Raw genomic sequence first — 25424 nt, forward strand, 5'->3', positions numbered from 1 at the left:
TCCTCTTTCGCGCATTCCTTCCTCCCGATTTCCCTCTCGGCTCCCCACCCCTGGGTTCAGTCGTTCAACCATCGCGATCGAAGCTTTCGTTGGGGTTGCATTTCACTGAATTCTTTTCATTCAATAAGATTTCTTCTTTTTTCGCGAGGAGGCTTCATTATTAAAAAGCTCGAGCTTGGCTCGGATTCGAGTCACATTCCACGAACTTCCCGAGCGACCAAAGCACGGAGAAAAAGAAAAATCGGGAGTTCGGGGATTAAGCTCGAAGTGAAAATTCGAGACAAGTCGGGAATTAAGAGTCGCCGGGGCAGAAATATGACGCAGAAGTCCGGCGTCGTCGGCCACTGGAACTTATTAGAGTCGTGCTTTCAGCAGCGAGCGCGCGCCTTCTCCTCGGGCTTATTTAAGCCGGCTTCCTAAGTGCGCATACTAAATATGATAATATTGCAACGACAAAAAACGTCAGCGGTATTTAGCCCTAATTACGAAATCGTGACTCGTTTGCGAACGGTTCATTTTGTTGTGTGCTCCTAGGCTTTCCTACTTCTCTCTCTGGGCTGCAGCAGCAGCTCTTATTTTCCCTCTCGGCGACGACTACTGCGCATTTCCTCAATTTTCATTGCCTCGCGCGGCTTTTTCGCGTATATTTGCATTGTCGACGCCCCCGGGGCGGAAGCAGCTCTTATTCTTCGAGACGAATTATCTGGGTTATTAAAAATGACGCTGGCACCTGCTGCTGCATTATTAGATTGATAAGACGGCGGCTTAGCTCAAAGAAAATGTGTTCCTAGTGCTCGACGTACAGTGTACCCCATTCGTCTGATATCCCGCAGCTCGAGCCGTGTCGGTATACGGATAATTCGAACGAATTCGGTTACTAGCACGGAAGCTCATTCGAGACCAGCAAAAAATCCCATCGCTACCGGGAGACCGAAAGCTCGGCGTCAGCCAATAGTCGGCGGAGCTCTCGATGATCGAGCCGGCGCAGAAAAGGGCGGATGAAGTCTCTCGCCGAAGGTGTCCGACTGGTCGAAGCCAGCCGAGCCCGGGGTAGTGGGAGCAGCGGCCGCGCGCGCGCGCGCGAGAGAGAGAGAGAGAGAGAGAGAGAGAGAGAGAGAGAGAGAGAGAGAGAGAGAGAAAGAGAGTGAGATCGAGAAAAGGGAGTACGCAGCGGTACAGGATGTAAAGTACCGGAGGAGAAGTAGCTAGCAGATCTTCCTGGGAGCGGTTGCAGTAGCTGCGCCGAGAAAATAGTCGTGCGCAGAGTCGCGGCGTGGGGCGGACTACGGTCGGTGGGTGGTTCCCGTTCGAATCCCGGGATATGCCCCGCTCAGCGGCGATGCCCAACCCCATCCCACCCCTCAGCCCGCGCGCAAATGATTTTCCCTCTCGTCCTCTGCCCCTACTCTCGCCTCTTCCGCAGCGGCAGCAGCCAGCGCGCTGTCCACCCACTCGACTCGGAGGACCGACCGACCGAGAGAGCGCCTCCTCTTCTCCGGACACATCGATGTTTTATCCCCCGGTCGCGAGCTCGGGAGCACGTATTTTATTGCCTCGCCCACTTACATATATTACGCGTACCCGTGATTTCGTGGTGTCGCGCTTCGTGCGTGCACAGCCTCTATCACCGATCGTTACCTTGATCGATCGATCGGCTATACCCAATATCGGTGGTAACGATCCTCGCTTCATTTCGCGCTATCGCGTTGGTCGAAGCTGGTTGCGTCGGATTAGAAGTTTCCAGCAAGTTTCGTTGACCCCGGCGGCGTCTGCAGGAGCCAGAGAACCGGAGCAAAGATTCGAATCACGCGCGGCCCGCTAAATTCCAAAGCTAATCTCGAGAGCCGCGTTAGGTGCAGCGTAAGCAGTACCGGTAGCGGAGGAGAGGTCGACTCCTCTCTTAGCGGCATTGTCCGCAGCGTCGGCATTCGCGGGCCGCGACGAATGGAGAGAGCAGAGGCAGCATTGCAGATGCGCGGCAGAGAGGCCGCCGAGAGAGAACGCGGAGAACGGAACCGAACGACGGGCGGCCAGTCATCGCCGGGCTGCGGTAGTAGGGAAAAGGCACCACCTCCGAAGGAGCTTGCAAGCTCTCGCTCTCTTCCCCGCCTGAGACAGTTCGCGTAATGATTTTGTTTTAAGGGCGTGTTTAATTATGAATCCGCATCCGGGCGAGGCTCCACCCCGAGAGAGAGAGAGAGAGAGAGAGAGAGAGAGAGAGAGAGAGAGAGAGAGAGAGCGCGCGCAAAGTGCAACTGGCTGCGGAGGAGGTGGTGGCAGGCAGCGCAGCTCTCGAGACTGCGCCACGCCGCTGCGGAGGGAGATGGTCGCCCCTTAATTGCGAGCTGCATTATCTATGCGCTCGAGCTGGATTTTCTAATTACTTATTTTTCTCGTCTCCAGCCTGCAGCGGCAGCAGCTCTCTTCCTTTTCCACTTGCTCGGATGAGCCTAATATCTTTGGCAGGCCGGCTGTGTGCGTTTAATTGGTCCCACTTTTTTCCTCGCTTAGTCAAAGCTCGCGAGCTCCCGCGGGACGTAATATGCGCGCAAGCGATCTTTTCTTGTTTTAAAAATCTTGGCTAACGAGGATGAGCGCGAACAACAAACGTGTACCCTTTTTCTCGTGAAAAGCGCGCGTACGCGCAAAGATTAGAAATAGTCTCGTTATTTTAAATTGCAATTAATGGAACAATGCAGCGGAGGCCCGAACAATTTTCGCTGGCTTTGCGAAACAATCGGGAAAGTGCGGCATTCTTTTGAGGGAGCGCGCTCACGGAACCGCGTTATCTCGGCCGAGAGTATAAGAATGGCTAGGAATTGATGTGCAGCGGGGCTAGTGCCACTGAAAGGGCATTCAGCAGACGCCTCGTCCTTTTATTGCGATTCTTTTTTTTTCTTCTTTTTTTTATCAAAAAACATAACGACTGCAGCAGCAGTGGCGGCAGCTTTACAGCCGCGTTAACGGGAGCGCGAAAAAGGCTTTCGCATCGCACACTCGAGATGTCGGGGATCCGACACGGCTACAGTTTGTTTTAAGAGCCAGCCGCGCGACGGGGGAAAAAGAAGAGAAGGCTGCACTCGGCTTCGTCGAGCCGAAAATCGCGCGTTCACTCTCTCTCTCTCTCTCTCTCTCTCTCTCTCTCTCTCTCTCTCTCTCTCTCTCTCTATCTTTTGAGCGACGAAGCACAGTGTAGTTCCTTGCTCGCGAAGAAGGAACGGCTCGTTGATTCCCGCGGCTTTGCATCGAGTCAGTCGAGCGGCTACTCGACGCGAGTCGAGGGCACGCGGCTAAGCTGAAAAGCGCGCGACTGTGCAAAGGTATAAAAGCGCACTCCTGGCTGCTCTGTTGTACTACCACCGGCGCCGCCCGCGCCGTGCTTTTGAGGTTAACCGTCGACTCGCCAGCGGATTAATTTAGCCGCACGCGAGCCAGCCACCTAAACGCTCGCAGTCGGGCCGTAACTCGTTACGTTGTTATAATTCCTCCGCCGCTGCTGCCGTCGATTGTAACCGTGATCCTGAGAGAGACTTCGTCAAAATTCTCCAGCCGATTAATTAAAGTAGCCGATCTCATCTCCGGAGAAATTCTCGACTTTTCGGCCGCGTGCGCTGTGGAGCCAAAATATTTGAGCCACACGCGGGAAGATGCGGGAGGGGCGGGGCGCGGTAATCGAGGTAAATACGAAAATTGCGGCAATTATATAAGGACAGCAGCGGCAGCGTGGCGGGAAATTGCGAATGCTCGAGCGGCGCCTCGCGCAATCAGCCCTCGGCCGACTTTCCTCCCTCTCTCTCTCTCTCTCTCTCTCACTCGCTCCCTCTGACCTTTTGCGATTGCTCGCATCAGGAACGCGCGCTGACCATCCTCTCTCTCTCTCTCCCGCCTCTTGGACAGAGAGTGGAGGAGGACCATTAAAATAGCTGCGCTCCAAGAGCGAGCGAGTGAGAGAGGGAAAGAATGCGAGCATACGCGGACACGGACTCGCTCCTTTCCTAACTTCTTTCCGCTCGGCTGCAGGCAGAAAGGGAATTATTTTAATTGCGGACAGGCCGCCCCCTGACCGCAAGCTCTTTCGCCGGACCTCGCGCGCTCTCTCTCTCTCTCTCTCTCTCTCTCTCTCTCTCTCTCTCTCTTGCTCTTGCGCGATATGCCGCGCTACGCAAATTTCAGACACGCACACATACACAGTCACACGAGCTCGCCCAATCGTTTCGCCCTATCCGCTCTTAATGAACTCCTCTTGTGATTATCTTGTTACTTTAATGCGAGCGCGCCTGGCGCTCCTATTTGTCCGACCTTTCTTACTCTTTCTCATCCGTGGGCTTGACCTTTTTTAAGATCTACAGCTGCCGCCAGCCTTCTCGCCTCATGAATACAAACGCGCGCTTACAATTATTTCGAATGTGCGCGCTCCACGCTCTCCCTCTCTCTCGGCGGTGGCGTGTGTGCGCACAACGCCAAGGAAATACTTTCGTCCGTTATTTAGCGGAATTACACGTTTGCTCTCGGCCGCTGCTTCTGCCGTTGTTTCGTCGAATTTATTCGAGCGAGGAAAAATTATATGACGAGCCAAGTGCGTGAACGGAGAGAGAGAGAGAGAGAGAGAGAGAGAGAGAGAGAGAGAGAGAGAGATAGAGAGAGAGAGAGCTGCTGCTGCTTCCCACGGGGAAAGGAGAGGCCAATGTATGTCCTAAATATTTCTTGAAAACGAGGCCCTGTTCAGTCGCAAACAACCGAAACCCCAAGCAAAACTATCTCGCGTCCCCCGGGCTTACACAACTGCTCCACGAGCGCTATCGTGTTTCCAGCTCCCTGTCTCTCTCTCTCTCTCTCTCTCTCTCTCTCTCTCTCTCTCTCTCTCTCTCTCTCTCTCTCTCTCTCTCTCAGCAGCGAGTTATGAAGATCGAGCCGAGTAATCATCGAGTGACCGTAGCCGTTGTCTTGTATTTTTCAGCGAGCTGTTTTGCTCTCCGTTGATACGGTGAATTTTTCAAAGACAAAGAAATTGATACTTTCAGCGAATCCTATGAGCTTCCGCGCAGTCTCGAGAAAAAGAGAATCGGGCCGACTGAAGTGCGTCGTTCAGCGAAGCGGAAGCGTGCAGGCGAGGAAAAAAAGGGCTCGTCGACCTTATTGTTAAGTGCGGAGCCGTTCGGCTAAGACGACGAAATTACCCGGCCGCGGGGCTATAATTAATGACAATTAATCTCTCGTGCTAACACGCGCGTAATTATTCCCGCGGATTATAAAGGTCGAGCAAGAGTCGCGCGCGTACGCGCAGAAGGGCTGTTCACTCGAACTGTTCACTTGGCATTTACAGTCTGCGCGAGCTCCCCCCAACTCGTACACTACACGCCGCCAAATCGCTCAAACGTCCGGGCATCCTTTTTGACGCGCTGAAAACAATGCTCTCTCGCTCGCGCGCGGCCATTCTCTTTTCGAGTGCGTCGCCAGCAGCAGCACTCGTCGAGCTCCTCTCGACGCCTTCAATAATCGCCAGGCGACGACGATTATCGTCTGGCGCTCTCGCGAGAAGCTCTCTCTGCGGGCGCGGTCGCCTAGTACTCTTGAAATATCACCGAAATAAGGGCCGCGGAAATTAAGCCGCGAGATATTGTTATCGCAGTTGTACACGGGCCACGTGATTTAAGTGCAGTCGCAGTAGGCTATAGATGTGATGACGTTCCGTGGTCTCGTTAATCGTTCGGTAAATGAGCTCGTATGCGCGACAGGTATAACGCCGATGTACCGCTGCATCGGGCCAAGCTGCGCTGCTGCTGCTGCTGCTGCTGCTGCTGCGACTGCTGCTTTGTGGTAATGATCATTGCGTCCAGTAACTGTCGTAAACGTTAGGACCCGTTTTCTCCTGCTGCGCCGCAATTGAGTCCTTGTGTACTGCGTACACAGTTGACCGCCTCGTTCATTCAAGATCGCACGCGCGGGCCATTCGATTGCTGCCTTATACAAAGCAGATTGTTATTACCGCTGCCAAATGAGCAGTATACGCCGCGGTGGATTATCGCTCGGAATCAAATGTGTGTTCCGCCGCGCAGAGTAGTCCGCACTGGATCAGTCTTAATCGTCGAGCAGTGAATCTTCGTATGAGAGTGTATACGTATAGCGGAGAGCCCGATAATGGCGGGGAGACTTATTTATCCAGATAAATAATAGGAAATAAAAAGTGCCATCGGAGCGGAGTTTGGGATAAAGCGGGGGGCATCAGTGGCAGAAAGCGTCGCCGGTAAGAGGGTCTCCCGACTGCAGAGAAAAAGAAAACGACTCTCTTTCTCCCGAGTCTCGTAACAAATGCTCGGCACTCGATCTAAATTGAGTTAGAGACTTCTCTCCGTCTCGACTTTCCTCTCTTGCACCTCGCCACCTATATATCGCCCCCTGCCCCGTCTTCGGCAATATCCTAGAGGCCGGCCCTAAGCTCTTGTCCTCGGGATATATCCTGCGCGCGCGAAGAACTTGCCTCGTCTCGTCCTCGGCAACACACTCGTATTACCGGCTCCGTCTTTCTCTCTCTCTCTCTCTCTCTCTCTCTCTCTCTCTCTCTCTCTCTCTCTCTCTTTCTCTCTAGCGCACCGGTGGAGGAGGATAGATTTTTCTTCGCGGACTTAATCTAAGCCCGGAGTATAAAGACGCGTTGCCCGAGAGTTGGCTCGTTTCCGCTGGAATCCTCTCGCTTATACGCGTATACCTTTCGATTCGCGACGGAATTTAATCAAGCGCCAATCACATGATGGATTACGCCGCAGCAGAAAAAGTTGTTCTCCCGCGTGTATTAATATTAATACGCCGCGCGTCAGCGAGTAAACAAATAAAACGGTCCTGAATAATTCATTAATAACGCAGCTCTCGGAGGAAAATGCATTCACGGCACTTGTCACATTAGGACTAGAGCTGCGCTGGAAGCATTACTCATGGACGATAAAAGACAATAAATACGCGCGTCCCGTCATTTCTCATCTTGATATCGCTAACCGATTAATCATTCGCTTAATAAAAACAACAACGGCCGCACGATCGAGCCTCGCATCCGACGAGTATAGGCGGCCCTGATGAAACGCCGCCCGCACCCCCCGTGTGTATTTTGACGAGCATACTGCCTATTACGGCCGACTGTCCCTCTCGAACATTTCGTGACGCGCGTCCCTTTCTCCTGATTAATGACATCGACTGTCTTGCACGCGACTGTTTCTTTCATTCGATTCTCCTCTCGATCCTACACCGTCGGCAATTTTTCTGGATAGCTTGTGTTTTCCTTTCCATTTTTTCTTCGCCTCTCGATTATTTCTCTCCGAACAATGAGCGGGCGCGCATAGCCCAGACCCGATAGCACGAAGTCATTAAAGGGGCGATAATCTGATTAGCCGCGGATTATACCGGCCACTAAGTCTGCTTAATGATTTAATCCCGCGAAAGTGAATTATTCCAGACAAGCGCGGACGAGAATCAGGCTGTATCGCCCGCATAGAAAATAGGCGAAGAGTTTCCTCTCTCCTGCTCGGCTCCTACTTTTCGTATAAGAAACTGCATTGTGATTCCGCTCGCTGCTCCCGCGGCTGCGGCAACTTACTAACGATGCTCGAGAACGATGCGACCTCCTCAGCCAATACCCCACAATTAGCTTATCCTGTTAAAAGCCTGCCGCCCTCCTCGGAATTTCGTTAGAATTAACCCGACGACGACGAAGACGACGACTCTGCGCAATTTCTTCCCGCAACAACTCTGCGCCGTCTTCTTGCTCTCTTTGACTTCGTGGTCTGCTTCCGAATCTCGATAAACATCACGGGATCGTTGATTTTTCGCGGGCTTTTTAGACCGCGGCTCTTTAATTAACCGACTGTACTACCCTGTCGCTTTTTCTCTCCGAAAGTTCTGCAGCTGACGTGGAGTTTAAAGTCGCTGCCGCTTGGAGAGGGCTGCAGCGAAACTAAGACATTCTGATTTCGACAGTCGATAATTCAGGGCTGAAAAATAAGCGGAAAGAGAGTGACGCGGGGGGATAGAGGCGCGTGGGGCATACATCTGTTTCCAGCGGCGGATCCGGGGTGACGATGGCCTGCCAAATCCCCGCAGAGCTTTACAGAGCGGCTGGCTTCTGTATATAGGGTGCCATTATCAAAATGGACTCGTTTTTCTTCTCGCGCCTCGCCGTTCCCCTCTGCTATAACTGGATACGGATACCTCTCGTCTTTATGTACGCGTGCAAGGATTTTCGTCTCTCTTTCTCTCGATGAGAGCGAGGAGCGGCATTAATTGATGGCTGTGCTTTTATTTTTCTTCGTTTCGTCTTCTCTCTCTCTCTCTCTCTCTCTCTCTCTCTCTCTCTCTCTCTCTCTCTCTCTCACTCTGTCGCCGCTGTGGGAGTGAGACTCATGAAACGGATGAAAAAAGGTGCGGCTGATCGAGTGCTCTCCGACGACGGGTCCGATAGGATAATTAGATTTACTAATAAAAACGTGACAATGGCAGCTGGTATACGTATTAGTCGCCGCGCTCGGAATGACAATGTGCCAGTGATGATGAATCGAGATACGGGAGGACGGCTATAGGTATATGATATACAGCGTGCAGGGGAGGATAATTCAGTTTTCGGGAAATAGATCATCGAGCCGAACATAAGATACTGGTCAGCGCTCGGGCGGCTTATAAAGTATTCTCGCCTTATAGCGCTGGAAGTCCTGTGGGGATCCGAGTCACCCTTCGTCGTCCTCGGCGCGTCCCCTCGAGGTGACTATAGGTTTTAAGCTTCTTCCCGCGTGTCGGGCCAGCTTATACTCTGTTTTCTTGCCGCTAACTGGATCAGGAAACAATGATCGTCGGGCCTTAATTAATATCGTTGCGTTGTTGTATAGAGAGAAGCATCAAGCGCTGCATGATGGAGAATATGTATTCGACGTGCGACTTGTTCCTGAAAATGAAAAGTAACGATTACGAGTAAACTCCGACATAAGTAATATCCGATCCGATCGGAGATACGAAACGGCTCGGTATCAGCCTGTAAAGTGATACGAGACACCGAGCGGTCAGCCCAGGGGAGCAATATCCTCTCGACTTGAGAAAATCTCGAGCAGGTCAGCCCCTCGTTTTTTAAATCCCGTCCATCTCGGCTCTCGAGATAGCGGCGTCTTCCACTCCCCTCGGACAGTTTAACGCTCTTGGCGCGCAAGACAAGTGGCGAAGCGTACGCTCGGTCAGCCAATGGCGGTCTGCCCCATCCTCTCTCGCTCGCCTCACTCCTGAATGGCCTTCGACCTACGGCATAACCCCATCGTTCCCGAACGCAACAGGTGATCCTTTCCCGATATCGGCACCCTCTCGTCCCGCACGCATACATATTATACCTATATACACACGCGCGGGTCACGTGCCGTCGACTTTTACGCGGATAGCCTCCCGTTAAGTGGACGCTATCGGAAAATGGAAAATGCCCGGGCTAATTGATTCCCAACCCTGTTCGTTCATCCGCACCCGACTTACGAAGTACGTGAAAATTCGTGAAAATAATCTCGCGACGTCTTGACGTGTTCACGAGCTCGTCCGGCATATAAGAATCGCGTCGCGTCGTCGGCGCGCTAACGCAATCAAGTTTTAATCACGCGGCCCGTGCTTCCGCGGGTCGTTCCGAGAAAAGGCGAGAGGACGACACGATCTACGATACAATTACCAGTGCGCCGCCGTAGTCGTAGAGACGCAGTGTAGTGTAGAGGTCCTTTCTCTCACTCTCTCCCTCCGCGCGGAAATTATGCCGTAGACTGCACGCACGACACACTCCTCTCTCTCTCTCTCTCTCTCTCTCTCTCTCTCTCTCTCTCTCGTCGAAATGGGAATTCCCGGGGACAGTAGCAGTGGCGTCCAATCCTGATAACCGACGATCCGGCAGCGTAGCCCCGGGCTGGATATCTGCTGGTGGAACGCCTCAGACATTACAATTGAATTTGCCCGCGAGTTTACGCTCTATTAAATTAGTGGCCAAGCAAGAGCGCTCTATTATTAAATCCACTGGGAGAGCCAGTGGACGCGCCTTGCTCCGTCGAGCCTCTCGACAAAGTTTTGCAACAACTACGTATACGCATCGAGCGTTCATTAATCAGGAGATTTTTTCAATTGACGAAGCACGAATAAATTATCAATTACAGCTGTCCCGCTACTAATGCTCTCATGACTCTTGCATTTGACAGCTCTCTCTCTCTCTCTCTCTCTCTCTCTCTCTCTCTCTCTCTCTCTCTCTCTCTCTCTCTTCCAGGGCGCGGGTCGGTTCAATCATCCGCTCGTTACTTATGAAACCGCGCTCGCGCATCGATTTATAATCCAAAGCACGAAACTTTCCAGCCCGGAAGCTCGCTCGCGGTTTTCCAAAGATTTCGAGAGTCATTAAACGAGTTCGGGGGAGCGGTTCGCCGCCGTTCACCGTCGAGCGATCAAAGTTTCCCGCTATGCGCGGAGAGAGAGAGAGAGAGAGAGAACAAGGGCTGCTGGCTGGCGTAGAGAAGGCATTGTCGAGTCTCCGTAGGCTCTGTGTACGGCGAAAAGTCGACGGCATTGATTCACTCTCATCGGTCCACGTCAGAAACACGGACCCTCGCGCGTTGCTCGCTCGAAATCAAACATGAAAATAATAAGCGAAAGGGGTTTGCGGAGCAAGAGCTCTCTCTCCCTTTCAGACGCTCTCCTCGAGCGCACCGATATCGCACCGCTTTGATTTATGGATAAAAAAGCCGCCGCGACTTCTGCCAATGACACGACGACTTCCTGCCGCGTCGTGTACAGCGGAGAAAGGAAAACATGTGGGGCACAAGACGAAGATGAATACGAATGCGATAAGTCGCCGACAAAGAACTGGCTGCGCGATCGTTAGTCGCTCGAAATTTTCCACGCGAAACCGTGTGTACTACCGATAATCGAGGGGGACAAGCAAGAGAGTCATTAATAGTTTAACGCGGTTGCCATCTGCCTCCGCAGACGGACATATCTTTACGGCACCACTACAGCGCGCCGGCGGGCAGTAACGCAAAATCGAGATCTCAATAATTACGTCAGCGGCAGCGAGACCTGCTCTTGATTCATAGCGCGCAAGTCTCGCTCGGCTCCGCTGCGTAATTCACGAGCCTCGCAGACTTCTTCGACTAATCGGAATTCAATTAAGTCATTAGCTGGGGGGTTGCCCGTCTCGCGCCGATGAGGAAAAAAAGTCTCACCGGAAAATCGGAAATTGAAGAGCCGCTTCGCGGCGGATCACAGAGCGGAACACGCGTATGTATTACAGAGACAGGTATAGATAAATCAGCCGGGCAAATATTTGTCTCGAAGAAAAACGGCGGCGACGAATCTGGGAATGTCGATTGCGGCCGATAAAGCAGCTCCGCGCGGAGCGAGAGAGAGAGAGAGAGAGAGAGAGAGAGAGAGAGAGAGAGAGAGAGAGAGAGAGAGAGTAATGGACGGGGGACAAACAAGAGCCTCAGCGGACCGTATACCCGCGCATCAATATACGAAGCACGGAATTCCGAGAGCCGTGCGCGGCGAACAGAGAGGAAGAAAAGAAGAGAGCGCCACGCGAGGGGTGAGCTCCGCGCCATACATCATGCGTAATGCCGGATTCGATTCTCATATTATATACATGTCATCTCTCGCTCACTCACTCGCCGGCATTATATAATATGCGAGATGAGAGAAGGAGAGAGAGAGAGGGAAGTGTGCATGGGGACCTGCACCTGCGCGTGGGCCGCATCGATAGCTGTATTCTCGCTTTTTCATTCTCGGCTCTCTCTCTCTCTCTCTCTCTCTCTCTCTCTCTCTCTCTCTCTCTCTAATCCTCATTCGAGCAGATATACGCGCACAAGTCACTCGGTCTATTCGCTCCTCACGCGCGCGGGCCGCCGTAAGCCGGATAAATGGAAAAACGCGGCCGTTCCTCAACGCCGTCGTTACGCACACGTCGCCCCTCTTTTGCGTACCGCTGCATTATTGCAAGTTTTTGTCGATACTTCTTGGAATTTTCCAAGGAGCGCGCTAGATAACTCGACAAAAGTGCACCTCGATACGTGAAGCCTCATCCGGAGCATCAGTACGTTGGCGTCATCGCTTGTCTTTCCCCGTATCTCCAGTCCGCACTTCGCTGCCTCTCTCGCTCGCTCGCGCGCGTGGATGTATTCCGTTTGCTCGCGATCCGCGACTAATGCGTTGCCGAGTGTGTGACTGGCGTCCGTAAGCTCAAAAGGGGTCCAAGTGCCAAAGTCAATAACGCGGGGGAGTAGGCATTCGCATTGCGGCACATTCGCTTCATTCGACGCGGCGAATCCTGATGCCGTACACTGATATACACGCCGCGTATGCTTTTAGCGCCCTGATGGAAATCAAAATTCGCTGCGTCGGCCAACCGCGCCTCCTGTCTGCGCTGACGGGCCGTGTGTATTATGTATACGCGTACTTGGAATCAAAGTATCGATTTGCATCTGCTCAGCGCGATTTGAGGCATAAATTAATCCCCGCGTACACATCCGAGAGAGAGAGAGAGAGAGAGAGAGAGAGAGAGAGAGAGAGAGAGAGAGAGAGAGAGAGAGAGAGCATTAGCCGCGCGGCTCCCTTTTCCAAAGTAGTCGAAAGATCCATAAATCGCAAAAAGCAATTCGACCGCGTGGAAAAAGCGAATCCATCAAGCGCGCGGCGTGGGGATGATAGCAATTTTCGTAGCGCGCGCCAAAGCATCGCTCGCGCGTATATACGTATAGAGCGCGAGGCTTGATTTGAATTTTACGAGGCGTGCGCGAACTTCGCGGCTGCAAGAATTTCGCTACTGCCCCGCCCGATATCGAGCGCGCGCAATTTAAATTATAGCACCTATCTGTACATAATTTATATCCTTGTTTTCCAGAGCCGCGCGCGGAGTTCGGTTCGCGAGGGAAGATTGATACATCAATTTAAATTATCCTGAATAATTCGTGTAATATCGCTTCTTTATGGCTTGGAAAATGCCGTCGTCTTGACGCTCTCCGCCCAACGGAGAGATTTCCCGGCTGCGGGCTTAATGGACCTCTTTCGGCCTGCATCGGGAGAAGTTTCTCCATTTTCACTGTTTTGGACGTCGATATTCATCGAGGAGATTCACCGCAGAGTAAGCGGATAAAAAGTAGGCGAGAAACTTCGGCCCCGAAAAACAAAAAAGGGCCAGGCGGGCGCATAAAATCGAGGGCGAGTGAAGGATAAAAAACGCTTGCGGTCGCAAGGAGAAGAGGAAGAAGAAGCCGAGCATAGTATCTCTCACGCAGGGCTGCGAGAAGGAGAGTACGAGCCATTCGTCAGGCTGTCCCGGGCTCGTTCGCCCCGCTATACGTACCATATAGAGCAGGAAGAGCTTCCCGAACAAATGGCCGGGCAATCGGAGAAACGCCGCTGAAATACCGAATCCGATTCTCTCTCTCTCCTCCCGGCATTATCATATTCACAATTTACTCGCTCCCTTAGCACAACGCACGCGCGCGCGCGCGAAGAAATATATGGGAGAAACGATGTATCAGCGACGCGCCTCGTATCATCTCTCTCTCTCTCTCTCTCTCTCTCTCTCTCTCTCTCTCTCTCTCTCTCTCTCTCTCTCTCTCTCTCTCTCTCTCTCTCTCTGCGACGACGCTCGGACGAGGAGATATTGCCTTTCTTTATTTCCGGAACCCGGCGGACTCGAGTGGCACAACGGATGACAGGCGCGTGGATCTGCACTGCCGCTGCGAGATGGTACGCGACGACGCGCGTCCTCCGTTTTGTCGAAATTCGAGGAATTCCTCACGCGAATGTCTACTCTGTCTCTACTCGCGCAGAGGCGAGCGCACGCGAGAGAGAGAGAGAGAGAGAGAGAGAGAGAGAGAGAGAGAGAGAGAGATATTAAATTTGCTTTTTCTGAATGCTCGTCGGCGTCAAATTTCAAAGATGACGTACACGACTTTCCGTTTAGCAATTGAAAAATGCCCGTCTCGTCAATTCTCGTTTCGCGAGCGAGTTGAAAGGGACGCCTGCTTTCGGCAAAAATGATATTTATAGGCTGGAATTTATATTTTAAATCGAGCCCCATTACGGGACAGCCGAGTGTTTTGAAATCCTCGCGTCCCCGCCGCGCGTGTATCAAACGCGCGTAATAACGTAACAAATGGCCACTTTATGCGCCCGCTGATGTAGGAGCATTCCTGCGCCCCGGCATTACTGCTAATGTCTGACGTCATTCTTCGCGCGGCGCCTACACTTATGTGCGGCTCCGCCACTTTTCACCTCGACACACACACACACACACACACACACACACCTCTTACTCACCCCTTGCGTCTAAATTCGCATTGCCGGAGCGCGATGACATCCTGCTCGGGACTCGCGTATGAATACAAAGCGCGCTCGGATTTGTTCTGGGATTGTTGTTGCTCTAAGACGAAATAAGCAAAAATGTTTAACCCACGCCTGTACACGATTGAAAATTACATATTCGTTTTTTGTTTTTTGTTCCAGGTGAGTCGAAATTCCATTGTTCCCGCAGGAAGGACACGAGAAATGCGCCGGAGTAAATAAAAGTCCGTCGAGTGTCATTAAACAAAATTACCGAAGAAAATCCGTGTCTCCAGCGCGTTTGTACGTACACATATATAGCTACGCGTGTACAGCGACGCCTCCGCCGCGCGCAACTTCTCACTCTAGTTTCGCGCTCGCAAGCCGAGTTACACGAGTGCGCGTCGTCGCCCTCGAGACGAACGCAGCAGCTAGCAGTATACGGCATCAGCAGCTCACCACCTACTGCAACTTCTGGCTTTAAGGTTCTTCCTTACTTACCAGAACTTACGAGATACTTCCAGCAAAGCCTCTCGGAATCGCGAGCTCTTAGCGGCCAGATTTCGATTTGATATCCGCACGCGCGCGTCAACTTTTTTTCCCCCGAACTTTCGGATAAATAAGTCGGTCGGACGATCGCTTACTTACGCCACGAGCGAAGGACGAGCGATTATGAAAATGAAGAGTCAGATTCATCGGGAGAGTTGCCGCAAGTTTCGCAACTTTAGAAATCTGCTGTTGATCTTGCGCGTCTTCTTGTTATATTCGTCAGCGATCAAAAATCACAATACCAGTGGAGTTTGGGAAAATTTAGCGGATGCGGAGGTCGTATAGAAAAAGAGGAGGCGGGTGTGCAGGTGTAGTTGTTTCGAGGATGAGATTTAGTTTGATAACAAGATCCGCCCTTCGCGTACACGAAGGAGGTGGCAGTGTATACGTATACGAAAGAGAGGAGAGCCGAGGAGAGGTACGACATTCGTACTGTGTGGTTTTAACTCTTGGTTATATCCGTAGTTATGAAACTGCCGGATTCAGGGAACCGCCTGCGAAGCGACCGCCCCTACCCCACCCCCTCCTTCACATATTTCTCCGCTGTTGCCGCTCTTATATACCTAAATATACCGAATCTTAAGACCCCCCTTCCTCCCACTCTACCACACAGAACTCGCTTGCTTCTGCTACTGCCCCCTTTTAAAAGACGACTTTCGCAACACTTACTAATTTTAATTAATCCGCGAGCTCCACAGTGTACGTGTGTGGGTGGATGGGCTGCGCTGCTTTTCAGAAGAATTCTCATCGCGAGAGCTCATGGCGGTGCTGTTATTTTCCCTCTCTCTCTCTCTCTCTCTCTCTCTCTCTCTCTCTCTCTCTCTCTCTCTCTCTCTCTCTCTCTCTCTCTGTTTCGCGTCTAATCAATGCCGTGATTCCATTTTCCTTTTTCCACGGCGCTGTGGAAATTTAATTTTGAAACCGGAGCCCTGAGAGCGGAATACATTTAATTACACAGGCGCGCACGTATGTACGAGGAAGCGAAGTAAATTTTGAACAAACGTAAGAATAAAAGACGCGCGCGCGGACTGTGGGATCCGGTTGCCTCAATCCTTTTAATTGCGGACTAGCCGCGTGCGCGCGCCGCGCTTTTCATTAGGTTTTCTTAAGAAATCCCCTTAAATAATCTAGCGAAACCGAATCGAGTAAACATTCGAACAAAAGCCCGCGCTAATTTACACACACACACACACACACACACACAGAGCAGCACGTATAAAAATTCGTATAATTAACCCCTTAATTATGGCTATTTTTCGTTATTCAGCTTCCTTGCCGCCGCATTGTGGGCGAAAAGGAGCGCATAAGGGGGAGAGGGAAAAAAACAAGTTCTCGAGTATTTTTGGTCACTTAAAGCGCGCACAAAGCTCTCTCTCTCTCTCGCTCCCGGCCGAGGCGCATCGAGTTCAAGGGAGTGCGCGAATAAAAGGGAAATGTATGGAAGGAAAGATCTAATTTGTTCTTGTCCGGGGCTGCTATGGGATGAGCCGGGAGGCGGGTGGGGATGGAGGCCAGAAATTAATATTCATAAGCGTCCAGAGAGAGGTCCCGAGGGCGGGGTCAACTTACATGTATCTTTCGCCACTGACCCGGACGCAGAGAGCATACACTCTCCCCTCTCCTCGCGGCCTTTCCACCACTCGGCCGCGTACCCGCGCCCTTAGACCGGCTCGCGATAACGCTCAGGAATTAAAATACTGACCGCAGCCGCGCGCGCTCTTCTTCCTCCGCGGCGCTCGTTTTTCGACCTACAGCTGCCGCCGCCGCGATAAATCCCAAGTCCCGGGCCTGCTGCTGTCTATTGCGGATTCCCAGAATGTACACGCAGCGGTCGTGCTGCTGCTGCTCGGCCAACCTCGAGAGATGCGAATATAACTAACGGCTTATCGGCTTATCCGAGCGCGATTTTTAATGCGCCGCTGTTTTCCCGCGCAGGAGCTCCGCGGCTGATTTATTAATCAGCCGCGACAAATGTAAACCGCATTAGCCGCGCTTCATTAATTAATTCTCGTTCCAGGGCACACGCGTGCTAAGCAGAATTTCTCTCCGAGATAAGAGCGAGCGTAATGTCCTCCCTCATAAAAATGCGATGACCGGACGTCGTGCGGAGCGTTTAAAGGCGACATTTGATCCGTTCGGTGAATTAGTGCACAAAGTAAGCAAAAGAAGGGATTAGCGTCGAGGCTAATCACGATCTTCCCATAACCGAGAAAGACGTTCCCGCGCTCGGCTGCCTGCAATAACGAAATGATATAGGAGGCGCAATATGCATTTAAATTATCGCCCCGCGATAATAATTTGCATAGCGCAGCTCGTTCCTGACTCCCTTCTTTCGCTCACTTCGATGGCAAGCTCTCTCTCTCTCTCTCTCTCTCTCTCTCTCTCTCTCTCTCTCTCTCTCTCTCGCTCGCTCGCTCGGCTCTCCGCGCAGTTTAGCCCCGTTTAATTTAAATAATACTCCGTCGACGGCGGCGGCTTGGCACGCCCGAAGATATACATAAAATCGCTATAACGTTGTAAATTATAACTGATACGGCTTATACGCGCCGCGCGACGATTAAGGCCGGAAAATTAACGCCGCGCGCGTTTGTTTTTAATCCGCGGCTACGAGCTCTTAAATCACTAGCGTTTATCTGGCTCTCTCTCTCTCTCTCTCTCTCTGGCGAAACTAGTTAGCCGAAAGTTCGAAGAAAGAGATTTTATTACACGCGCGGGCGCATCAGTAGGCATTATGAGGTGCTTGCTTTTTGTCAGCAAACTCTCGCGCGCGGGGCAAAGTTTCGAAGACGCGTAGCTCGCAAATGGCACGGCTGCGCTTCGCCGTATTACGTGGATTAGCAGCGGCGCCTCGTCTCTCGTCCTTTAACAAGCGCGACGAAGTGAAGACGTAATGCACGCCGAGGAGGAAGGCAAACGAACCCCGAGCAAATAATGCAAAGCAGCACGCGTCAGACGTATGCTCGGACATTCGTTCACATTAGGAGACGCGCGTATAGCGCGTATAACACGCGACGGGGGCCGATCATTCCTCGCAAAAATTGAGACAAATCACGGCGCTCCGCGCGGCCTGCGAACTCGGTATCGCGATTTTTCTCAATCTCTCGTGTTTTTCCCACAGCTCGGCGTAGCGACGATGTACGCGATCCCTCGAGGCTAATTAAAGTAGAGAGCCGAGCGCGCTGCATATCGCGCATGCAGTATCAATAAATCGCGAGGGCGTTTAGGGTTTCACGGCGAGAGGCGCACGTCTCCAGTCTCCGCGAAAGTTTAAAGGCGGCGCGAGCGCGCATAAGTTGGAAACTAATAAGCCGGCGAGCGCGACTAGCTACGCGACAGCCATACGAGCGCGAGGTATAAGGAGCGAGCTGCGTATAGCCGATGAAGGGAAAAGCCGGAGGACTCGACACTTGCCGGCGAGCGACGCTTATGATACGGCAACGGGACACCGATTACGCGACGTTGATCGTCCGGGAGCGCGACGCGCCGGGCTAAATTGGCTAACTTCGAAGGACGCGAGCTGCCGCCTGCGCGAGGCTCGTGTTCGCTGTACCTGCTCATGGCTGTCTTTGTTGGCGCTCGTTTGAGAAAAATCGAGCTCGCGCAGCTGGTACATCGTTATATACGGCCCTAGTATGTGCCGCGGCGGCGTAAATTTGCATTGGACGCAATGAGGCGCTATACGGGGCATTCCAGTCCGAAGTTAATAGCTTCCCAACGATTAACTGTACATCCCGGCGCTTCTCGCACCCTTGCTCTCTGCTCTTCTCCTCCGCCTCTGTGTCGCCCGAAAGCTCGCGCGCTATCCCCCGATAATGTACGACTTGCGTCCACGCCTTTGCAGCGCGTACTCGTGTCGCGAGTCCGAAAAATCAACGATTAACGCGGGCAGCGAAAGAATCGAAAATAATTTGCGAGCGCGCGCGGGCCGAGCTCCGAATTTAGCGTTTGGCAGCGGCGAGAGGGACTAGGTAAATTTAGTCGGGCCTGCAGCAGCCGAGGGAAGGCGACGCTCGGGGTTACGGGGGGGGGGGGGGGGGGGCATAATTTAGTGGACAGTTTGATATACAAACAATCTTTAATGAAATTCTTGGTGTTCATTAATAACGCATTACAGGGCGCTGCTGCTCGGCGGCGGCACACACACACACACACACAGCCCTTTATAATTCGGCTGCAGGACCATCCGGGTGTGTCACCAGTGTACAGACCTGCAGCGCGTCGCTGTGTACGCGTAGACGGGATTCCAAAACTCTCTCGCAGCAGTATTGAGATTCGGCCGGCTGAATTTGCGCAGCTGCGAGAAGCCTGATTTATTGGAAAGCGAGCGAAATTCCGACGCCGCGCCGGCTCCTTCATTACACATATTCTTTATTCTATCTTATCCGAACAAAAATGCTCCAATCTCGGATGAATTACCGCTGACGGTATATAGTGCGGTGATGCGGTGAAGCGCAATTAGCCCCGGCTCTCGAAGGAAAAACGCTGGTAATTGAAGGAAAGTGTCGCGCGGCCTTTGAAAGACGAGGCCGGCATAGGGCATAGTGGTCGAAAGCGTGCGCGACTAATGCAGTAATTCCAAAGTGAAAGGTCGGCCTGATGTACACACATACTATCGCGTCCCTCTTGCGCTAGCTTGCGGGCGCGAAAAGCAGCGCCGGCAGCCCGAACGCCGGAGGCCTTTTATTTCGCGCGTGAATGCGGCCGCGCTCTTCCCTGGGATTCATAAAGCGGCCGTGAAATATCGCGGCAAAGTAAGTTACGTCGTTTAGTATGATTTGAGCCGGGCTAATGTACTTTAATAACGTATTTTGCCCGAAATAAGAGACAGCCCGTCCTGCGCGGGGCCAATTGGGACATTTTTGGTCGTAATTCGCTCGGGCGGCCCTTTTTAAAAAAGCGGAATGATAAATCACCGGGAAAATACACCGAAGCCCGCCCGTTGATTAATTCAATATAAAAGTCGAGAGGTTCATAAAAGCGCGTCCCTATACGCGCGCGCGCGCGCGCCTCCTGTAGGTGTAGAGATCGAGATCGCGCGGCGATAATACATGCGTCAGAGCGCGCGCACGCGGCCGACGGTATAGAATTTTAATATAGTGCTTTACGAGCGCGATTGTCCTGACCGCCGACGTCGCCATTTTACGGTCCCCGCGGCAGCGGCAGCCGAGTCGGCCATTTGAATTCTTAGATCTGCATACTTGCGCGGAATTGCTCGCAAATACGGAAAGGGGGATAGCACGGCGTGCCTGCACGACGACTCATTTCGAATATATCCGGCGGCGGTGGTAGCAGCGCCGCGGCGTATTATACGACTTAATAAAATAATAATGCCGGACCTCGTAAAACGCGGCGGATATGTGTGTACGGCTGCCTTATTCTCGCCTCTCTCTCTCTCTCTCTCTCTCTCTCTCTCTCTCTCTCTCTCTCTCTCTCTCTCTCTCTCTCCCGCCGCGGCCATTTGATTATCATAGAATTCGAGTTTGCTTCGATCCGCTCCGATGTCGAACGTGTGCTCGATGAACTCATAACAGCGCTTTTTTCTCCCGTCCTCCTTTCGCCAAGTAGTTTACGACGCGCGGATTAGAGGCGGACGTGCCGCCGCAATGCCACGGCATATTAGTCGGGGATCCGGCCGACATTTTTTTGTCAAATTCGGAGGTTTATCGCCGCCGCTCTCGCGCCTCATATTGGAAACGTCAGAGTTAACGCGAACGCGTGACGATATGCCCGGCGCTATTATGACACACTTTCTCTATTTCGCATGACGCTTGTGTAATCCAGCCCACCGAAAAAGTTGCTCGCGAGAGATCAGCCCGTATAACTGATAAGTAAAGCCAAAGTTACAAGCTCGTGATACTCGGAAAATCAGTTTTCCGCGAGCGATGCGCCTGACTAGCGGCCGTCAGAAAATTGCAAACTATCCGGCTTGTTTCGAGCTTCGACTCTCCGCTCTTGTATATACCTATGTACAGGCGCTGAAAAATTTACCGCTCACTCTCTCGCTCCCGTCCTCGAGTTCTGCCCCGGAGCGACGAATGTCTGCCCTAACGAAGCTTTCCGGCGCTGGGAGTAGGTATACTATACAACGCGAGGGAGCGTCGCGCAAAAAACAGAGACGAGCCCCCGCCGCGAACCGATGCATTAATATATCGGGAGCCGCCCTCCCGCTCCTTCGTCCCATTTTCTAATTTTTCCGCCTCCTTATCGCGGGCTCGTTTCGAATCGAAAAAGCGCCGCGAGCGGCTGCTCCGGCCAAATAATTACCCCGGCTGCGAGTACAGCGCGTCTTTTTCCCCTTGTTTTTCTCTCCAGCGGCTCTCCCGCCCGCGCGCGGACTCCTCTCGGATAAGTAACGAGCACGTAAAAATGCCGCTTATCTGCGCTACTTTCCTCCCCCCCTCTCTCTCTCTCTCTCTCTCTCTCTCCGGTCTCGCGCTTCTTATTCTTTTTCGCCCAGACATACACGGAAATGAAGGATGCGCGCACGGGCTTTTCCCTCCTACTTATTAGTCCCGCAGCGGCTCTAAGTAATTGCCAATTTTTTCGCCCGAATTATTTCAGCCGAAAATCCTCGTGCTCCGTTCGAATCCGTGTACATGCATAACAGCGGGTGGTGGAATGACGTGAACATCCTTTTTCCTCTCTTCATAAGTTAAAAATATAATTTATTGTATCGTGCGTACATGACATTTCAGTTCTCACGGACGAAAATTTACACAGTAAACAGAGCCGTTATCATCTTCACAACGTACGGAATTACAAACGCAGTTCTGCTCAGCCATTTTCGCGCTGACAGCAGCCTCGCGTCTTTCTCTCCCTCTCCCACTCAGCCCAGGAGGTACATCTCGTAGAGCCGCCTGTCCTCCTCGGACTTGAAGTGCGGCACGAAGTTGATCTTCACGATCTCCGAGAAGCCCTCGTCCTCGCTCGGCGGCGTAAAGTTCTTTCTGTAAGATGTCGGGAGAGATTTGGAGAAACGGATGGAGTAACGAATGTAGAAACGGAGACACAACAAAAGCAGCAGATGCACGAATCTCAGACAGCGTCGGGCCAGCTGGGACTTTGTCACACTAATAACAAACATTACTCAGAAAAAACATGGATGCAATAAGAGGGAAAGAGCTCTAAGATGCTGCGCGGAGTATATAATATAGGCTTTGTTGCCCCCACACCTGAAAGTCCTTTTTCATTCCAAAGCGAGCGCCGCCACACCATATAAGCAAACTAAGAGAGGCATGCATGAAGCAATATTCGCAGGAACTTACATGTAACTGTTGATTATCATGTCGCTTATGGCCTGATGCGTGGGGTCCGTCAGTATTCGGAACTGTAAAAAGCAATTACGTTGATCTCTCCTCGCGCACGTATAATCGACGAGTACGATTAGGAATTTTTGTTTACCATATTGTTGTGCTTTATGTGCTCCTTGTCCAAGGTCATCGCAAAGCAGCGGACGGGTACTCTGTGTTTTTTCGCAACTTGGACGTACCTGCTTCTGGAAACCTTATCAGGATTCGTATTGTCGACAACGACGCTTTTTCCCTGAGCTAAAGCTTCATCCGTTTTCGCAACGCATTTTTGCCAGTTGCCGAGCGTGTCTCTGTTTATGTAGTAGTAATTCTTCAGGTGTGTCTTTGCAAAATGAGATTTGCCAGAGCCAGGGCACCCGACCATAATAACTAACTGTAAAAATGCACATTTTAAGCATATCATTTTCTTCTTTAACCAAGGCTACTCGACGTGCAACTCGACTTACTTCCTGTTTGTCCGAAACAAGCTTACTATCCGATGGCTCATATAATACTGTGTTTTTACTTGCTTCTTTTGGATGAAAGGATGGAGCATTGTAAGATGCCTGTTTGTGTCCAAGAAAATGTTCCTCGGGTGTGTGGAATGTTAAACCTAAATTAAGTGCTAGCAGTCTGTCTGCCAAGGAATGATCTTTCTTCTTTCTAGTTGCATTAGCTGGCCGTCCAGCAGCATCACCAATGTAGAATGAATTCTCCTTGTCAACGGATACTCCATCATTCTTCTAAAATAAGTGCAAACTTGAAAAGTAGAAACATAAGTTTCATAAAGGCTCATATAAAAAAATACTGACCTGGTGAACCAGGAAGTCCCACATTCCTGTGCGAGGTTTTCTATAAATACTCTGTCCCACTGCAAGATATACCTGAAAAAATCAACTCCTGATAATTTTTATCTTACATACTTCATTGAATATGATTTAAAAGACAAACCTGCATGGGAACTCCAATTTTCTTCACAAGTTTTTCAATTTTTTTCTTAAAGTCTTTCAAAGTTATCTTTCCACTGCCCAAATTGCCTTGATTCGACAGGATCACTATTTTGTATCCATCTTCATAGAATTTCTTAATTTTGCCTGGCACTTCTGGGTATAGCAATTGCCAATCGTTGCAGTCTTTGGGAAATTCAAGCCCTGATATGGTTTTTATAAGCGTTTTGTCCATGTCATAGGCTGCAATCTGTCAGTAAATAGACTTAGTATGATACTTAATGGATTATGCAAGATAAACCTCACCTTTGAGCGTCCTGTGCAACCATTGCTCGTGTAAACATAGAGAGTTTTATTACTGTAGTGCTCCCAGGTACCGTTCTCTGACTTGCTCATCGTGCCATTGCTAGAACTCGTACTGGCAGCCTCTACACTTTCGTCCGCCTCCATACTGACCTGATCACCATTGCCGTCTTCAGACATTCTAGATTTCTTGGAGCTCTGTGGCTCATCCTCCTCCTCAGACTCCTGTGACAGCAGTCGCTTCTTAGGTTTTTCGCTCTCCGTATTTACCTTGGGAGCTGGATTGAACTCAATCTTGTAAGGGTGTTTACCATAAAGGATCTCCAGACGGTCTCCATGCTGGGCAACGAGTCTCACTCCTCTTTCAGTCTTGAAACCATTCAGGCCACAGGCTCGAGAGCCCAGCTGCTCCACGGACACCTTGTGGTCTTCGTAGCTGGCATACAGACGAACTGCCAGAGGCGGAGGAAAAAGGAGAAAAAACAGAAAATAAGGTCAATCGATAACGGCAGAGAGAGAAAAACAAGTCGAGTATAGGTTATGTTCGGCGAGAGCAAAGTCCGCGCGCGTATATTTTGCAAGCGTTTGTTGACAGCTGCGAAGCACATGGATACGTGACGCAACGACAAGGAGAAGGCGAGGAAAGCCGCGAAACTAACCTTGCTTGCGCGAGCAGTGCGGGTCGGCGATCTTGGTGTCGACGCTCCTACCCACGAAGACCTCGAGCTTGTCGGGCAGATAAACCGGGGGCATCGACTTGTTCTCACTGCAGATGTAGCAGCTCTTCGTGTCCGAGCTCATCGCCGCGCGTATCCGTCACTGACATGGAACCGAATTCCCTCACGTGTATATACAGCTATCCGTATCTGATCTCTCTCTCTCTCTTGGACAACTCCTCACAGCGGCCAGCGATCACTGCAGAGCCGTAGGTACCTACCACCTCGTTTCGCGCGCGTATAAGCGATCAGCTGCGCTGCTACCAACCACTGCTACCTACCTATACTAAAGCACTAAGTAACTGTGTGCCGCGGAAGGCCGACTTTTTCCGTAGAGTCGCGCGATCACGTGGTCCCCGAGGAGCGAAGCCGCCTATTTTCGAGCGTTGCGTAAGTGGCCTGCGGCCTTCGATCTGATGTGTGAGCCGATGCACGAAATTCGCGGGCTTTATGTAACGCGCTCGCGCGACTGCAGTCGGTGGTTTATTATTATCCCTGAAATTTCGAGCGTCGGATCCGCCGCACGCGCGGCTTTTTACCGAAAACAAGAACGAGACGACGCTCGAAGGCCAAAGGACGTGTCCGCGTTATATAAATATTATAATCGAAGCAAATCGATCAAATTCGCGGAAGATCCAAGGTGAGCGAGCTGCGAGGCGAGAAAAGAAAGCTTACGAATCCGCAGGAAAACAAAGAGCGGGGAGAGGAGAAAAAATTCGCGCTCTCGCCGAGCGACATTAAAAATGAAGAGGAGAGACATAGACTTTGGATCTTAAGGAGCCCCGACAAGCCTCGAGATGTCTATCCGTCGGGTACTTAGGCTCCGCGAGCGCGGCGACGGCGACGACGAAAATGCTAATGCTCCGTCTTCTCTCCCGCACTCTATATCCCGTCGGCTCTTTTAATTTCTTCAAAGAGTCGCGTCCTCCTCGGCCGGATTAATAAGGCGTCGACGATGTTTGTCTCCCAGGGGGGTGGCCGAGTGCTCGCTCCCTGATAAATGTGTAGTCTACTATACTACCCGCAGAGCTCTGGCTTGATTTAGATTTTTCTTACCTTACGCCTCTGGGGGATGATTCCCGTAAGTTCGTTCGGAGCCCGCGGAAGTTTTTTAAACGCCGCCGCGCTCCTTTGTCTCGCGATTACTGCTCGCCTGCACTGCTCGTAAGTACCTGCTCTTCGCTTTTTTTCCTCTCGTTGATAATGCACCGATGCATGACGCAGTGTGTTTGCGTAAGTCGCCATGTCACACTGGAATTTGATTGCCCGGCGCGAGTCATTCCGCTTAGTTCGTTAAGACGCTGTTG

At 51.6% G+C, this 25424-nt stretch overlaps 2 protein-coding genes across 6 annotated transcripts in view; one reads left to right on the top strand and one right to left on the bottom strand.

Annotated features, from left to right (window-relative positions):
* LOC100123354 (nuclear pore complex protein Nup88) overlaps positions 1–25424 on the top strand; it is a 48903-nt gene that overhangs the window by 11365 nt on the left and 12114 nt on the right. The window lies entirely within an intron of this gene.
* Positions 21496–25303, bottom strand: LOC100123360 (uncharacterized protein F21D5.5). 5 transcript variants are annotated; one of them, XM_032597132.1, is made up of 10 exons: positions 25174–25275; positions 24061–25110; positions 23713–23853; positions 23405–23626; positions 23103–23348; positions 22964–23035; positions 22619–22894; positions 22264–22545; positions 22128–22189; positions 21496–21932 (listed from the first exon to the last, which is right to left on the bottom strand). In XM_032597132.1, the coding sequence occupies exons 3-10, from the start codon at positions 23737–23739 to the stop codon at positions 21689–21691; spliced, it is 1431 nt and encodes a 476-aa protein (XP_032453023.1). In that variant the 5' UTR covers positions 23740–23853; positions 24061–25110; positions 25174–25275; the 3' UTR covers positions 21496–21688. The 5 variants fall into 5 exon arrangements, with proteins under 5 accessions (XP_032453023.1, XP_031779360.1, XP_032453022.1 ...); XM_031923500.1 differs by lacking the exon at positions 24061–25110 and having other exon boundaries at positions 25174–25303; XM_032597131.1 differs by having other exon boundaries at positions 23405–23853; positions 24061–25126; positions 25174–25286.

This window comes from Nasonia vitripennis, chromosome 2 (genome assembly GCF_009193385.2).
Source record: "Nasonia vitripennis strain AsymCx chromosome 2, Nvit_psr_1.1, whole genome shotgun sequence".
Taxonomy (NCBI): Eukaryota; Metazoa; Arthropoda; class Insecta; order Hymenoptera; family Pteromalidae; genus Nasonia; species Nasonia vitripennis.

Excerpts from the sequence above, each read along its gene's own strand:
- LOC100123360 (XM_032597131.1), bottom strand. The coding sequence starts at position 24,202 with ATGAGCTCGGACACGAAGAGCTGCTACATCTGCAGTGAGAACAAGTCG. Across the intron at positions 23,854-24,060 it reads GCACTGCTCGCGCAAGCAAG|TTCGTCTGTATGCCAGCTAC; the intron begins GTTAGTTTCGCG and ends CGCCTCTGGCAG. Across the intron at positions 23,036-23,102 it reads AAATTGGAGTTCCCATGCAG|GTATATCTTGCAGTGGGACA; the intron begins GTTTGTCTTTTA and ends TGATTTTTTCAG.